At 35.4% G+C, this 18,032-nt stretch overlaps 1 protein-coding gene across 4 annotated transcripts in view; it reads right to left on the bottom strand.

Moving 5' to 3' along the window:
• LOC132544324 (mediator of RNA polymerase II transcription subunit 12-like protein) overlaps positions 1 to 15,383 on the bottom strand; it is a 43,554-nt gene extending 28,171 nt beyond the window's left edge. For 2 of the 4 annotated variants that reach the window (XM_060207902.1, XM_060207900.1), the window contains exons 1-25: positions 15,285 to 15,377; positions 14,073 to 14,135; positions 13,653 to 13,691; positions 12,778 to 12,882; positions 12,123 to 12,203; positions 11,613 to 11,772; positions 10,786 to 10,976; positions 9,623 to 9,733; positions 9,080 to 9,222; positions 8,576 to 8,846; positions 8,214 to 8,313; positions 7,226 to 7,362; positions 6,795 to 6,926; positions 6,251 to 6,377; positions 5,423 to 5,643; positions 4,266 to 4,958; positions 3,647 to 3,810; positions 3,400 to 3,508; positions 2,981 to 3,111; positions 2,170 to 2,280; positions 1,739 to 1,880; positions 1,388 to 1,517; positions 826 to 1,050; positions 446 to 572; positions 8 to 176 (exon numbers count right to left, since the gene is read on the bottom strand). In XM_060207902.1, the coding sequence (XP_060063885.1) occupies positions 8 to 176; positions 446 to 572; positions 826 to 1,050; positions 1,388 to 1,517; positions 1,739 to 1,880; positions 2,170 to 2,280; positions 2,981 to 3,111; positions 3,400 to 3,508; positions 3,647 to 3,810; positions 4,266 to 4,958; positions 5,423 to 5,643; positions 6,251 to 6,377; positions 6,795 to 6,926; positions 7,226 to 7,362; positions 8,214 to 8,313; positions 8,576 to 8,846; positions 9,080 to 9,222; positions 9,623 to 9,733; positions 10,786 to 10,976; positions 11,613 to 11,772; positions 12,123 to 12,203; positions 12,778 to 12,882; positions 13,653 to 13,691; positions 14,073 to 14,135; positions 15,285 to 15,377 (3,975 nt within the window). Of the gene's footprint in view, positions 1 to 7; positions 177 to 445; positions 573 to 825; positions 1,051 to 1,387; positions 1,518 to 1,738; positions 1,881 to 2,169; positions 2,281 to 2,980; positions 3,112 to 3,399; positions 3,509 to 3,646; positions 3,811 to 4,265; positions 4,959 to 5,422; positions 5,644 to 6,250; positions 6,378 to 6,794; positions 6,927 to 7,225; positions 7,363 to 8,213; positions 8,314 to 8,575; positions 8,847 to 9,079; positions 9,223 to 9,622; positions 9,734 to 10,785; positions 10,977 to 11,612; positions 11,773 to 12,122; positions 12,204 to 12,777; positions 12,883 to 13,652; positions 13,692 to 14,072; positions 14,136 to 15,284 lie in introns of all 4 variants that reach the window. The other 2 variants (XM_060207903.1, XM_060207901.1) reach the window with 2 other exon arrangements.
• Between the last annotated feature and the right edge of the window lie 2,649 nt (positions 15,384 to 18,032).

Here is an 18,032-nt window from a genome sequence, read left to right as displayed (position 1 = left end):
CACTTGCCTGTTTGTTACTGAGCATGGGATCGAGCAGAAGATCAGAGCTGAGGACTGACTCTGGATTCTTGAGGAACTTTTCTTGAACCCAGTCTTGTGCACACATCTCCTTCAAGGCATGCTTGGCAAATTCACTCAACCCCGCACTTTCTATCCCTCCTTTAGACTGGGATGTCCTGCAGTAAAGGTATCACATAAATTATTAACTCATATATCAATGGAAATCTATAATACATTATCAACTGACGAAGAGGAGACTCATGAAGCTGTCACATTGATATAGCATCTATAAAACCTTTATAAGTAATCTTTATGAACAAACTCCGTATGATGATGAAGTATTCCAGGTCCATCAATATTTTTCCAAGGAAACTGAAAACCTACGATACACAGAAATGGTAATTATCACTATTGACTATTGACATGTCAGAGGCCAAATTCTTACCCAAACATCATGTTGTCATCGTCGTTGTCAAGACTGTTCAGCAGAGTACTGATAATGTCTCCACCTTTTTCCTCTTTCTTGTTAGATGCATTAGATTTTGACTTTACCTCATCTGTTGTCTGGTCACCTGGCAACGATACACAGCAAATAATATCAGTAATCAAACATAGAATTTTACCAGGACTTATGTATTCAAGATCTCATCTATGAGCCAAATATATGACTACAAAAACTCTGCTTGAAATTTTCTAATTAGCACTACAAATGTCACTCCAGTGGAAAAAGTAAGCTTTGATTCAAATTTTAAAATTATGAGTTTATAAATAATTAAGTTGTTCTTTAGCTTGAATCTGTACAACACACAAAAATTTTTAACTTACTTAACATGAGCATAGCCTTAAGTACAGCTAGAACAGGCCCAACTGTTATGCTATCATGGGCGGCAGCCAGTAGGTGTCGGTCACATGAGGCCTTAATATTAGATGGAGCCCGATTATACATCGGTTGATTTTTCCAACTAAGTGGTCCCTCTGACGTCTTAAATAGCTTCAATAAGATGTGGCATGTCAGTCTTGCTCCTGGCTCTGCATCCTGGTCACCTGAGGCTACAATTGTCAACAGAGAAATGAAAAAGTTTGAAACGTACAGATATTACCATCTGAATGAATTATACTTGTCAACAGTTAGTGTACATTGAGATATGTAATAGAAAATTGAAATGATAGTAATCCCACGATTCAAAGCAGAAAATACAAAGTTCCCTGTTTTTTGGGACATGGAACACACAAGTCATCTCACATACTAAGATAGTTGGAAACTGTGCACATCCTGAAGTACAGTAGACTGAATGTTAATTAACTTAGTGTTGCATGAATTTTATCACTGAGACTACTTATATAAATATATGTTAAGTATGGCCAGCAGCTGACAAAATGGGCTTACCTGATGGTTTGGCAGCCAGGAGTGATGGCAGAACAACATGGACAACCAAGTCTTGCAGGGAAAAGCAGTGACGTGCGATGAGGATGGCAGTGAACACAGCCAAGGAGTCGTGTATGGACATATCACCTACCTGTGTCAATCATCAACTTGCATTAATCAAAATATTGTCCATATTAAAGGCAATTTTCTCTCTCAAAAATATATCATTTTCAAATTATCTCTTGTTTAGAAACATTTCAAATGCTTTACTGTAAGATGAGAAGATATCCCAGCTAAAGACTTTCCTTCTTTATTTCACCTTATGCTATCTTTCACATTCACAAAACAGATGACAGCATTCAAGCTACATACATCAACTTGTGTAAGCACATCTATAAATCCACAGCTGTGATTGGATGAACAGCACAAAGCCTGAAGTACTCCCAGCCACTCCGAACTTAAACTGTTACAACGAGCAGTCAACTCAGCACACAGCACAGAGATACTGTTGAGTCTAAAAAAACAATATAAAAATTGGCCTAAATCACAAACTGTTATGTAATAACAAACCTTTTCCACACATCCTGTCTGTATCTAAAATAACCCAAGGCTTGTCAATATCTTACAACTGTATCAAAGTAGAGAGTACAGCTTATTATAAGGCAGGATTGCTATTGAGTTTGCAGTAGATGTGAATATGCTTATTATCAAACATTTCATTATTATCAGATAAATGTAATTAAACATACCTTGCTTACATGATATAAAATCTTTATTTTACAAATTACTATTTAAATACTTACCTATCAACCTTCTGCGAGTTACATATATTGAGCATGGCATTACACACAAAGCTGTAGCGATTGGCTGGATTGTCATAAAGCTGTTTGGTCAGCGATGTGTCTGGCTGGGATCTAAAACAAATGAGAACCAGTATTGTTATTTCTAAAACTATGCACCGAAGAAACATAAGAATCAAGTGAATAGTGAATACCTAAACCCTGATTATTTAGTCATTAAATGATTAGCAATATGATGTTTGACAGTGAATACATTCCTGACAGATTCACAATGATAGTTACTAGTGTAAGCATACATTATTTCAGTGATAATCTTATTAAAGTGATTTACTCTCAGAAAATCTTAATTATGTTTGTGCTTTTCATTTCCTATACTTTCGTTTATATAGCACTTATTGTGGTTGCCCTAATTCATCATTGTGCTGATATGCCACAAATTGATATCACCCTAAAATTTAAGAATGCAAAATGATGTGTGTTTAAAATATGTGCCAAGTCCAAGTACTAGACAGAACTCTAGATCCTTTGTCTTCATCAACTTTCCATTTGATAGAAATATTAAGGTTAGATTGAATCAAAAGTCATTTATCATGAAGCAATTTTGGCCATGCTTCCATACAATAATAAAATTATATAACTACTGCTTTTCCTTATTGTGTATAACAGTGGTACGATAAAGCAGTCTTATAAACATGAAATTCAACAGATCAACAAATATTTATGAAAACAGCAAGATAACCAGTGTAATCATGGTTGTGCTGTTGTCCTCTAACGCCTCACATACTTATCATGCATGTTAGATTTCTGTACTTACTTGACAGAGGCCATAAAGTCCATCATGAAGGAGGGATCCCACAGCAGGTTAGAAGCAGAGGGATTAATGTCTGCATACAGTGTCATCTTTATCTTCTTAAAAGAATTACTGAACATTTCAGACTTCTTATCCTGAAAGTCGAAAAAATGATTTGTGAATGAAACCTTCCTCAAATCACATATCAACACATTACAGCACCTTTATCTCAGCTTTCTATCACTGAACAAATTTACAGCTGTAATAACTGATCACAAACCAGCAAAAGTTTTATTGTTTATCAAATACAGCACATAAATTTTCAGGAGCCACATCGATCAATAAATTAATCAAAATGTGCTCTCCTTCTAAAATATCCAGAAGTCACATCAAAATATAGCTGATTAAAGTGTGTAGTCTACAAAGGTATCCAGGAGACCCACCCGTAAATAGCTGCAGGAGGTGTATGCATTGTAGAGATACACCAGAATGCATCGCTCCGCCGATGTACACACTGCTGGATTATATACATCCTTCACTGCACCAATCAAACTACAACAGACAGCACAGATGGTTAAAATACAATTTCAAAATTATCATCCCCATTTAAAGAGACAAATCAGAACTGTTTACGCAGACTCAAGTTGTTTTCGCTATAAGTCACATCAACATCCCCAGACAGATACTAACCCCTCGAAGGCCTGTATGATGAGGTCTTGGGAGACAAGGAGGTAGGGGTGGTACTTCCTGAACACGCCCACAATACAGAGACAGAGAAAAGTGGTGTAGTTTCCAGCTAGACTTGATTTCTGGCTGCTCAATGTGTGCTCCACCATACCTAACTCCTTCAGTAGCTAAAACATCAAATTAAAAACATTTTTAATTTATTTCCTTTCTTAAGAACACAGTTACTTAAATAATCTTTTCTTTTTTTCCTTCTTTTTTTTTAGGATACAGTGAACTTAGGACAAGGGAAAACTTCAGCAATGATCAAACATCATCAGCTTTTATTCAAAGGACCAATTATACATAATTCTAATTAAAAATATTCTCAAAAACCAACAGGAATCACTTTTAAACACATACACAGAGTTTTAAATCTTGTCCAACTAACATGAAACTGATTCTACAAATAAATAAAAGTTCTCCTGACCTTTAAATACTCTACTTACACATGTATATCCTTTAGTTACAACACCATTCAATTATTCTGAAAGTCTCAATATTTCCTTTTTGATCTCCCTATTTCTGATATATTCAAAGACACAAAAATCCCCCAAGCTTTTTTGAAATATGTAAGTATACATACCTTTACAGAGAAATCCAGGAGACCATATATATTGAGAGAGTATTCCATCAAATCAAATAAATATGAGATATTGTCGACCAGGGGCAGATAACTGGAGTTTCCCATTGTGAAGCTGTTGATCTGTTCAAGTACAGCATCTGTACACTGAGCGGTGACTGCATGCTGATCAAAGTAAGAAAGTTTTTGGTATTTCCCGAAAATTACTTCAAAAATTTGGTCAAAGTTTGTAACCACAGCTGCAAGAGATGTGTCACCTGGTTCCTTTTCCTTCCTCTTTTTGACCTTCCCGAGGTCACCACTACCTGTGTCCACACAATTTTTCTTACTGAATAATTTCAGTGTTTCCTTGGAGATCTTTTTAACATAATGTCTGGCATCATCCCTAGCTTTACCTACACCATACATAACAATACCACGCTGATTACATTCATGAACAGCATCTTTAGGAATGGGGAAATGCTGTGCGTATATCATGTGACGTGAAGGCCCCTTAGGCTGTTGTATGGTCTCCATGCCTCCATGTGTGTGACCCCCAACACTGGGGATAGGCTGGTCTTTCTCAGACTTAACAGACTTGACTGAGGCAGGCTCCTCAGGACTTGGTTTGTGTTCATCCTTGACACAGTCAAACAGACTGACATAATCACTTTCCATCGTGTTGATGTCCATATCAACTTTAATATCATCCTGGTGCTGAAAAGAGTGATGTCTTTGTTATTGCATCACATTATCACCATACAACATAAAAAGGAAATATAACAAAGATCTTAAAAATGTATCCAGTTGGTAAAGCTAATTTTGTAATGTATTGAAACATTACCTTCTGTTAGATTGACTCAGTAAGGCTATAGATTTACGATTACCTCCTGTTTGACGGACTCAGTAAGGCTATAGACCTATCATTACCTCATGTTTGATTGACTCATTAAGGCTACAGACCTATCATTACCTCATGTTTGATTGACTCAGTAAGGCTACAGACCTATCATTACCTCAATTTTGATTGACTCAGTAAGGCTACAGACCTATTATCACCACATGTTTGATTGACTCAGTAAGGCTACAGGCCTATCATTACCACGTGTTTGATTGACTTAGTAAGCTATAGACCTATCATTACCTTGTGTTTGATTGACTCAGTAAGGAAGCAGACCTACCATTACCTCATGCTTGATCGATTCAGTGAGGGATTTGATGCTGGATAGGTCCATGCTGTCCACACCAATCTGGGGCACAGTTGTCGGAGAGGACAAGTCACCACGTGAAATCAAGGTACACATATAAGCATCATGAGAGAACACATCATGACGAATCAGTTCACAGAACAGTTGTATAAGGTTAGCAAAACCTTGTCTACAGTCATCTGATGGGCTGTCATCTGAAATAAAGTTTGTATGTTTAAAATATTAATAGACCTAAGAAATAAGTTACAAGATATCAGTATTGGATAAGAATAGTCTTTATTGCCAGTTTGTTTTCGCTTTTAATCTTTATATAAAATGCAAGAATGGAAATGAGGCCCTTGATCATTTCATAATAACAAACTCTGAATATAAGTGTTGTCTGATATTTCAGTATTGTATGGAAATGTACACAGTCACATTCACTGTATTATAATCTTATCTACAATTCCCTTAGTCCTATGCTGAAGAATCAGACAACAAGAGATTTGGACCAATATACAGAGAAGACTAAAATATGATGGAAGTACCCTTAAGTCTAGACCATAAAATTTCTAAAACATCAATCCATTTTGTTTATAACACACTCTACTGACAGATACAGATAATAAATAGTACTTGATAAGTCACAAATACCATTGATTCAAAGTCTAACTGAAAAAATTAGAAACACAAGCTACAAATCAAAAATATCAAAAAATATTTCCACAACTTATTATACTTATATTATTCTGTAAGAAGAAATGAACAACTAGTCTTATCACTTATTAATCTACCTGATGAAATCAACATCATATTTATTACCTAGAACTGGTGCTCTTTCATCCAGAAAGCTCATGAGAAGACTCTGAAAGGCAGGGAGTCCAGAGGGGACCATGGCATCAGACCCTAGCGAATCTTTGTCATCTATCATATCTGAGTCACCAAATTTCTATAAAAAGAAAAATGAATTGTAAATTGTTTTAAACCATCTGACAGAGATCATTTAGGTCTTTGTCTCCATGCCTAAGTGTGAATCTTGTGAATATCCAATGTATTTACACAGTCACTAAGAGAAAAGAGTAGTTACAGCCAAAAATACTGTTATTCAACAATTCACACATTGTTTTCTTATTTTATTCACAAGGAAGTGGTCAGTAGAAAATTATTTCATTCACATTTACAACTAAGTCAAATCTTCTGTTTCTAAAATGATTGTGAAGGCTATCATCGTCTTGTATTACGTGGACAAACAATTTTCTCTATATGATTGTAAATGTTGTTCTTATTTCATACATGAACACCCTAGTGAACATGTAAATTCCACAAAACAAAAACAGCATAAATAAGAGGTATTTTATTAGCTTACCTCAGTTCTAAGCTCATTTTGCCGTTTCTCCAGAAGTTTGGCGACCACAACTGCACGGTAGTTGCCAGTCCTCTGTGTACTGACAGCCCAATCGATCAGTAGGTGGATGATGGGTTCATCGGCAAGTATTGGCTGGAGATCAAAGCACAGAGACATTAATGTAGAAACACTTGGAAAAGTTATACTGAACAGCTTCACTCTTGAGGGGTGGGGGAAGGGCTGGGGACAAAGGTTTGGGGAGTATGCTGGGGAAGGATAGGCTTAGTTTATTAGATTAGCCCCATAAGGATAAATCAATGAATGTCTGCTTCATCAATATTCATTGACACAAAACAACAATCAGAAAATTTTGGTTTTCTTAATTCACCAATGCGTTATTTTTCTTATCTGAATTTTCTTTACAACTCATATAAAATAAAGTCTAGCATTACCTCTACACCTTCCTTGGTCTGATGGAGAGAGAAGACTTTGTTATATAGAGTGTCCAGTGAGTTGTTGCTGTCCACTTTGTCAAAGTTGTGTCTATCAAGCATGTCCAGTACCTCCAGTCTCTTACTGATGGTAAAACCTGATCATAAATGAATTATCAATATTATTTTATAACCATGCCTTTATTTTTGTAAAACATCAGAGAAGGTTTGTACTTGTTTGAAATTTCACCACTTCTCATTTTGAAGTTAACAATAAATTTAACAAACAAACCTTGAAGTTTATCAATAATATACCCACTGATTTTTATGTTTTACAGATGTCTGATCATTTCCAATTGACAAGAAACCTACATTGAAATAGATATATATATTGGTTTGATGTTAAACATTTTGCGCGGGTGTTTTATGGTTAGATGACCACTGACAACCAAGATATCACTGGGTGATAGTTCATGTTTTTTGAGAGCTAATTTGCTTACAACTTTAGAAATTCTAGTGTTGCACTTTTTATCAATATTAATGTCTAGTCTATGTGTGTTACTGGTAAACCAAAGATCTGTGATACACTCTTTAGCATGTGTTCCCTGTTCTTATTTGACAACAGGTATTTGTTTCTGGGCTTATCACCTTGTAAACAGCCAGAGTCATTTTGAGCAAGGACTCCTTGTGGTAGCTGGTGGCTACCTCAGTGAACAGCATAGAAGAGGCCTGTTGTACAGAATCCAGAGCAATTTGGGAATAAAGTTTTGGCCAAGACCATTAACAGGACAGCACAGACCAGTCTATTTATCAGGTATTATAAAAATTACCACGAGTAGGGCTCAGCTAACCACACACTTGAGATCTTCACTTTATGCTCTACCAACTAAGCTAATGCAGTCAAACAATTGACATTATCCTTGAATGGACAATCTTACCCTGATAAATCGCTGGCATCTGAGAGAAAATGTAAAGAATACCTGACAAATAACTGGATGTAGTATCTCACCTCTAGTGGACTGTTGACATTTGTCAGAAGACCAGCGCACCTCTGCTGCACGTCCACGCATTTTCAACTGGTTCTCCACTGCCCGGATCTGAGCTCGTATCTAGAGAAAATGCAGAGACTTAATCATCAGCAAAGCTACTACTTTTAAGTAAACTATGTATATATAAGTCATATACATAAACTTTAACTACCATGTTAATCTCAGAACCAGCTTTTCCTCCTGGCTTTGATCTTATAATGATATTTGATAATTTTACATTTTCATTGACAGTCTTGATTAACATTGCGTTTTGTATGAAAAAAAGAGTTTTCAAAAACTGAGCCCAGAACAATGAATAAATCTACTAATTTTTTGTACATACTTGGGGATTCTCTGGACCTGGTGGCATGGGTAAACTTGAGGGAGCACATGGCAAGAGGTCGAGAGCTGACCCACACAGTACAGATGATGCTGTCTTGCTGTCACCTAGCGTGTTCCATATGAGAGAGGTGGGACACAACAGGGTGATAACCTGGAGAGTGGCACTCAGACTTAGGATGATGCCGCGATGCTGAGGACAGTTGTTGTACTGGGAGAACACAGCTGCCAGTGGGTTCTGAGGCATGGCCATGTTACCATTGGCTGCAGCTATACTGTAATCGAATAGTTCAACATTTCACTAATCATACAGCAATTTACTACCCAGTTTAAAACACTTGCTTAACACTGATTTCTAGAACACAAATAAATGTTTTTAGTTATATCAAGATATTTTGGAGCACTTAAGTTAAAACTGAAAACTTGCCACTCACAAGTTGTGGTGTTATACAGTAAACACCTCACAAGTTTAACCCTCTTACATAAGAATAGAATTGTTGGTACTTACGTGGTGCCAGTACTGTTAACCATAGGTGATTGTGTTTGGGGTGAGGCCCCTCCAGAATCTCCACATAACTGGGCAATCTTCTTTGCAGCAAAGAAAGCCAAGCGACGAGACAATAGCACTGACATCGTAATTTCATCCAGGTACTGACAACAAAAAATGGATACCAACATTATATACAGGTGAGTCTTTTCTCTGCTTTAACCTTAAATAATAAATCAGTCAACATTCATCTGGCTGTATGCCTCAACTTCCATCAGATTGTACACTTAATCTTACATCAGGCTTTATGCTATATCATACAGGTTTTCAGGTTGTATGCTATAGTGTTTTCAAGTTTTAAAAGTTAAAAAAATGTTAACAAGTCCTAATTCCATGACTCCAACATCCACAATGAAGAAGTTGTGATGATAAATATGCCAAAATACATCTATGTACACAACACATTGTTGCTGGTCATATTATTCAATGGAGCTTCAAGTTTTGTTAATCCTGCACTAAATGTCATAAATCTAAAAACAAAACCTTGATTACAGTCAAACTTACCTGTAACACCTGAGCCATGACCAGTTTAAGCACTGTATCTTCTGTTTGTTTAAGCTTCTCAAGCAAGTCTATCAGCCATGTAAGGAATTCATTACGGTCCAGTAGTCCTTCCTGTAGACAACAAACAGACATGGCTAAATCACCAGTGTACGCTACTGTACAATCAATTACTTGACATCATAGAATCAGCAAGCAAATAGTACCACAAAATTTAATAGCATCAACTTCAATCATTTTACAGGACTTACATTTCCATTAATTTCATCGTGACAGTACTGTACTACTAAGTGCATTTTGTATGATGGTATCAATATGAATACCTGTAACTGTATCGCTATTCAACACGTATCAATGCCTTTCTAAATCCCAGAACTTTATTCTAGAATTTTCCCTTCTACATGTGTTAACTACAATATTGTATAGCAAGTTACATTTGTGATGATGATATTTTCACTATTTTGCATTAACATGATGGTGAAAATCTAATTCCTGAAGTAATGAGACATGTATTTATTAGATATCATTTTACATCCAAATCAAAAAGGTTAAATTCACTGAGAGTATAATTTGATGGTTTTAAAAGAAAACAGTAAAAATTTTGACTCCTGAAAACTACCAGTGATACTGTATTTATAGGACAACCAACATTATCTTCTCCAAAAAGACAATAAACAGGGGTTACATAAGTTAAAAATGTTAAATCAAATACAATATTCCAGACATCTGCTGTAACCAATTTTTACCTGTCAAGGTGTCAATTAATAAAACATCATACAACAATTATCCATAAAAGGAAATATCAGAGAGCAAAGGCCCAGTTTCAATAGGACTGAGGTGAAGATATCAGGTTCTATGGTATAGTCTAACGTTTCACCATCCCAGGACTCACTTACCACATTATGACAACAATAGGTAACAGTGCACAGAAAAATAAACCTCAAGGAGAAAGCAGAAAGGTCACCTTTGATCAATAACCTTGACCAATGACCATCAAAAATCTTATCAGATGCGGAACATGTAATGTTATGGGTGTGAATATGAACTCAATCAGAATGAAACACTCAGTTATCCCAAGAAACACACAGCATTTGGTAGTTAAATGTGAACAAGATAAACTCCCTGCTATATTACATACTTTGTTGGTGTTGTTGTAAATCACTTACATCATACATATGCCTTGCCAGTTTACAGGAGTAGTGCCACTGTTTAATGGCCAGATCAAGGTCAACTTGGATGTTTGTATTGGTGGAGACAGTGAGAAAGCCTGAAGTAGGTCCCCCAGGTGTGCCGTGGTAGGGGTCCTGGATCTTCTGGATCTGGTCACGCATGAACTTGGTCAGTGACTGGCACCAATCTGTACAATACATGACACTTGATTTGATACTGTACAGTAGTTAAATATCAAAGGACTTATTTTTCAATGTTGTCCCACTTTGGGCTTGTTCACAGTAATTTCATGTATGTCTATACACTGGTATTTGTATATACAGGCTTATAACAGATTTCCTCATATTTTTGATTAATGTTAAATATTTGCATGGATTTTAATTTTTAGCTATCTTAAATCACAGTAAATTACAGTAAATTTCAATCTATCATGAATACTACCAACTATACAACATTCTAGTTTCTATACTTTTTTCAGGTCAATTTTTTTTCTACTTTTCTTCAAAAGATACAGAAAGTCTTGGACTGCCTTGATTTTTGGTATGGCAGTTAATTAGTAAAACAGAGTTTAAAGACAATTCACTACAACAAACGAAAATACTATTTAAGAGGTCATTTTCAATTTTCCTTATTTCATTATTTTGAGAAGAAGTCTTATAATTTGGTTTCGGTCCAATGTCTGTAATGTATGTGGGTTGAAAGGCTTGTGACAATGTCTCCTGATTCTTCGATATTTCAACGTAACCAACACTTCAAGGAGACTGAATGAACAAACACATACATTTAGGAATTTAGAATCGTCAAAACCATTGCTATCACTCACCAACAGATTGGTCCACCATCTGTCGTTTCTTAATCTTACTCTCTTGCATGGCAGTGTTGTAGGCTGCAGTCATCTTCACCATCCAGGCTGCCTTCATCATAGGCAGTGAGAACTCACATAGGGTGGAAAATAGCTCGTCTCTTTTGTTAAATGTAGGAACCTAGAGAAAAGATATGGAATAAAAGTAGCAAAAATTTAAACAAAAAATGAAAATTTGTAGAAATATTAGTTATTTGAATTCAAGGCCAGGGAATCAATGTTGTACAATTTGTGTGTATAGATAAAAATATCTGTATATCCAAGTACAGACAGTGAAAGAAAAATAAGCATTTGAAAAATTTCACAGTTAAACAATTATTATAAGTTAACTTCCCAAGCATCCAATATTATCAAATATAAACTACTGCCAATTGTGCAATGTTTAGACAGACAAAAAAGTACAATAAAATACCAGCATTAATATAAGTCAAAATAATATGTCAAGTTTTGATGGCAGTGTTTGTAACATACCTTCTTTCCCAGTTGGAATAATGGCTTGTTTCCAGCCAAGTCCTTAAACCATGCCTCCATAGCATTCTTGTTTTTGGCAGCCTAGACCATCAAATTGGAAATATGAAGGAAACATTATGAGTGAAAGAAGTAGATCACAGAATTATGAAATTCACCAAACATGTGTCCAATACATGTACCAGCGAAACAAAAAAATGTCATGTGATACGACAGCCAAACAAATGTGACATCAATCTGGAATGAGAGGGGCTTGGCCAGTTTGGTATTACCTCTGTTGAACAATTAATGCAATCTCATCATAGATTTCTTTATATCTGTATATAACCTAAAATAATGTATAAATTATGTGAAGGGATGTTACTTTCATATTAATGTTGTGATTTCCAGAACTTTTTGTTGTGAACTTACCTAACGATGAACTGTAATATATACACTCAATGTTGCCAATATGGATTTGATTACTCTGTGGAAGATTCTTGTCTTTCCAAATGTTTTATTATTGGTACCTCATCATTTCTCAGGTTTTGTAATTGTCATTTCTCTCTGAGGTTGGAATTTTTCTGATACATTGACAAGTGTATTTTCAGTTCATTAATACATTTAGGAATGTGACTTACACTACCACTGGAAGAATTGATATTTCCTAAAAACTTACCGGCCAAAAATTGTCTTTGGTAGGACATTGTTTCTTTTTAGATGTATCTTGAAATGTATTGACATCTTTCTTCTTATCCAATACTGAAATAAATTCTTTTCCAAACTGCAAAAAAATAAAAAACACAAATTTAACATTCATATAAGCAGACATGTACATTCATTTTCATGTCTTTCTCTAAAGTAAATCCTCATGAAATAAGCTTGTCCAATATGACAGAATTGCACAGTATCATATCATGGCAACACCAACCATGATTCCAAAGACCTATAAACACTGAAATAATTATTCACTCCAACATGTCAGATTTTAAATATATTGGTTCTATAGTATACATGCACATGTATTTTTAGGATGACTAAATTAACCTTACAACCTATTATTTTAGCTATAAAGATATCTCTGCTGTCCCAAAATTTGCATAAACAGTAAGTGTAAAACACAATTTGATTTATATCAATTTTTATAGATAATCCAATCAGTTCTTTATAATTGAAATAGTGGGATATGAGGATAGTTTCCTTTTTCATTCATCTCATCCAATACATTAAGCTGCAAAATTAATGAAGTGATCAAATTGTTAAAAATGTCTAATACCACTTTTTAATTGACATTTTTTTTAATGAGAGCATTTAATAGTAATATCGTATTTGGCTCAAAAATTTTCAAAACTGATAGTTGCCATTCACCATTTTGTTGCAAATTTTAATGTAAAACCGTAAACTTTAGAAACTTTGATAATTAGGATATTTTGAAATCATTTACTGCAGGTGTAGATAAATGAATTGTTTGAAATAGTCAGTAGAGTACTACATGCACTATGAACTGCTGGTATGACTGATACACAAACAAGGAAACAAAAATTTAAGCCTTACCTGTTCTTGGTTGATGTTTTCTCTTCGAGCTGATCCATACTATAACAATAAATCGTTAATATGAGTAATTGTTATACATAGTAATTAATACTGTGGTAAATATTAGATTTACAGGTTCAGGCTGCTTACAAAGGAAAGTAAACAAATTATAACCACCCCAACCATACTCGAGCATAAAACTGTGGGTAGATTTTGAACAATTCTAGACTAAAGTCTAAAGACTAATTATGATATATATGCATATACACATAGTAATATTTTTGAAATAAAAACATCAATTTTATGGTTACTTGATATTCAAATGATTAAGTCTATCAATTTAACAGCAGATGTCAGCAACAAATGAAGCTTGAAAGAAATGTTTTGACTAAATACTTATTGTCTATGAATTACTTCTGTTGATTTGTTGAAAGTACTTACCTCATCACCAAAAGTTTGGCTGTTGATAAAACCATGCTTCACACTTGCTGATGTCAATTCATCCTATATAAAGACAACATATACAGACAAGTACAAATAATTGCATAAGGAATTGACGGTATAGATATTCTTTTTCCTTGAAACTATAAATCGCATATGAATCAATAAACAGTCATTTTTCTCCATGAGTTAATGTAATTACAAAAAAGCCTGTCCATCTTTTCTTGAATTAAAATGGAAATGCAGCAAATTAAATAATTGGAAAAAGTAGACCTGTTGAATGTATTACTAAACATTTTTAAGGAGAGTGAATGTTCATCAAATTTGTGTTGTTTTATATCATTATGAATATTAACTAGTGATCAAGACTTCATCACAGAGACCAACATTTTTCAAGAATAGTCAGACCTTTCCCACCATCTACTTGCATATATACATATTTGAAACTTTCTATAACAATATTGAGATGCAAATATGACCTATCAATTATCAATAGAAATTTCACCTATTCAGTTGTTCTTTGAATAAATAACATCTACCAATAGAAACACACCATCCTGACAGAGAGTGATGCCTGGGGGAAGCTAAGAATATCATCTTGAGATCATTCAGCAAAAGGTTTGTTATGTGGGTTAATTGCTCACTATGGTATTTTCTCAAGGTTTCGACAAACGCCAACAAGTTCAAGATAACACAACGTAGAAAGGAAAATGAAATAATGTTTTCAATATCTGTACTCTACAAATAATGAACAGATTGGTGCATTCTTGGATTTGCGAGAATGCACTGCAAATCCAACGCATCCCTCACATATAGAGGATTTTTCTCCTCTGATCTCAAGACACATTGGTATACATGTCGCTTTCATCCTGCAATGAAAGGACACGTTAGACTTTTAAGGCATCCTCGCAAATCCATGGATGTTCCCAACCTCCTGAACCTAAAAATTAATTTCGAGAAAAGTTGGCAGTAAATTTGTCCATTCAGTACAATGGTGATAAAACATTCCCTTCGATGCAAACAGTCTATGTATATGTAACATGAAATATCTAACGCCCACCCACATAAATACAAAATGACAAAAACAGAAATCCATTTATTTTGCATAATCAGTCTTTGTTCAACATGTTATTTGAAAACGAATTATTGGTAAACAGAGCATCATGAAACGTAAGTTTAGCTATCACCAAATTGCATAGACCTATACATTACCTCTTTTTGCTTTGGATCTTGGGGATACACGTCTGGTGGGCCTAGTTTCGGCTTTTTAAGAGGCCGAAACTCCTGAGACGGATAGGCAGACATCTTGTCCGCTAATGAGTCCGGGTCATTCCTTAGTTCCTACACCAATCTCTAATTGTATCCAAATCAAACGCAGTCCTGACTTAGAATTAGATTGGTGCATTATGGGAAATTTACTTCAACCGACTTGATATGGGGCCCACGAAAGGGAACTCGAATAAGAAATAAATTGTTACATGCAAGAACAAAAGTATGAATATTTTTGTTAAAGGTGCTAAGGTTAATATTACAAGTAACATGATAATAATAATAATGGAAAAAAATTAACAAGTTTTTTAAAAACTTTTAATGATAAAACGTGGAGCACAAATGAACAAAAGAATCGCGGATACCCAATATAACAAACGCTATTGAAAGAATAGGTGAAGTAAGACGAATTTAGAAAGATTTCTTTATCAGAGAAATGTCTTCAGTTAAAAACAATTTTAAAATGTTGCATGTTTTGAATTTTAGTCCGTTTCCGTTTGTGCCTGTCTCAAAATCTCTTGCGATTAATTCATTTGGTCGACTTTTCGGAAAACCTGTCTGTAGAAACGATCCATAAATTTACGAGTTCATAGAAAGACTGAGAACAAGTTCATTCGATTAATTACATTCATTTCATTACAGTAATTATAAAATAGTTCTTCATTAGAAATATAAATTCAAGTGAATGCCAAACTTGCCACTTATTCTTTTAAAACAGAACCGTTCCATGCCATTTTGTAAGCTTGGAATATTGAATAGGAAATTGGAAGACAGGGAGGAACCGGAAGTAAAACGCCAGGAACCGGGAACCTGAGAACCTGGGACGTGAATTGGGAATTACACCCCCACCCCCTCCCCCTACCTCCACTTGTCGTAAGTCGTAATTTTTGGCGTTTAATGGTTTTTATGTAATTGAGAAACATGTTTCAACGGATAGGAAGAGGCATTTGAAAATTTTAAGTTTAAGGCTTTCTTTAAAAAAATATGCCTAAGAACGATGCCAATGTTGTTTAAGTTGACTGTATGACGGGATAGCTTGTAGTAATTCATAGCGGTGACGTATTAGAGAGTTTACGTGCCCCTTCAAAGCTCTGTTCCTTATTTCAGGACTTATGCTTTAGAATGTTTGGATATAGCTGATATAGCATGTGCTTACTTTCACGGAATTTATTGCAGTCTGGAATAAAATTAAAGCGACATTAATTTCAGCGTCGAGCAACAAAACTTGTTCCTGGATTGAGAGACTTGTGTTACGAGGACAGACTGAAGAAACGTCAACTCCCAACACAAGTGTATAGACGTCTGAGGGGAGATATGATAGAGACTTACAAAATTTTCAACATATATGATCAGGATGTTACAATCAGTCTCCAACGGAATATTAGTACTACTAGGAGACATGAATATAAATTAACAGCACACAGGGCAAAGAAAACATTGGTAAATTCTCATTCACTTCTAGAATTATCAACACCTGGAACAGTCTGCCTGATAACGTTGTCAACGCTCCAAACCTTAAAATATTTGAGTCTAGACTGGATAAGTTCTGGCGAGGGGAGGAATTTATTTATGACTATAGAGCTGCTCCACTTGGAACAATTAGAAAGAAGGAGCCGAATAGAGAGGTCTCCTAGACCTGTGTTCGGTATAATATCCTGAGGTAATTTAAACTTTATTTATTTTACAACAATTGCGAAACAGGTTATGTCAACTTTTACTAATCACTCTTAATGGCCCGGATGTAAGCGTGCGAGGGGTCTTATTGTGGGAGGAAACCGGAGTACCGGGGAAAACCCACGTGGTCGGGAAGGTGACCCTTACCTTTTCATGTCCGTGACGGGAATCGAACCCCGATCGGCTAGGTGAAAGGCGAGTGCGTTACCACTGCGCCACCCGACCACCACAAGCGACAATCTACGAAGATTTATAAAGTTGGTGTAATGTAATAAATGTAATACTGTTGATGTAATGGCCATTGCCAATCTATTTATCAACAAATCAAATGGATTAATATTATGAACAATTTTATCATATAATAGGCGCGTTATCCAGTGAATTCTCTCATGTAATATTTTCAACACATCACTAGTAATATACTCCAAAGAGACAAACGATTGATACCTTTACCCAGAGACAGAAGCCTGGCACTCACCCGACAGACATAAGATCGACGTCTTCACAACAGTCAAAAGATTGGCACTAACCCGAAAGACATAAGATCGACGTCTTCACAACAGTCAAAAGATTGGCACTAAACCGACAGACATAAGATCAACATCTTTACACCAGTCAAAAGATTGACACTAAATAGACAGACATAAGATCAACATTCTTACCCTACAAAGGATTGACTCGAACTTAGAAGACGAAAGACTGACACCCGCATCTCACAGACTGAAGACATTCCAACTCCAAAGAGAAGGAACACTGACACTATTACCTACCAAAATCGCAGTCATTCTGACTCCGAAAGAGACATTCTAGCCCCAAAAGAGACAGAATATCAACACCCTTATCCCACGGACCAATGACAGACATTCTAACTCCGAAAGAGACAGAACATCAACACCTTTATCCCACAGACCAATGACAGACATTCTAAATCCGAAAGAGACAGAACATCAACACCTTTATCCCACAGACCAATGACAGACATTCTAACTCCGAAAGAGACAGAATATCAACACCTTT

The sequence above is a fragment of the Ylistrum balloti genome, unplaced genomic scaffold (genome assembly GCF_031769215.1).
Source record: "Ylistrum balloti isolate Yb309-2 unplaced genomic scaffold, AGI_CSIRO_Ybal_v1 Utg369790, whole genome shotgun sequence".
Taxonomy (NCBI): Eukaryota; Metazoa; Mollusca; class Bivalvia; order Pectinida; family Pectinidae; genus Ylistrum; species Ylistrum balloti.
Note: the sequence above shows the minus strand (reverse complement) of the source record. Positions and strands in the feature narration are given on the sequence as shown.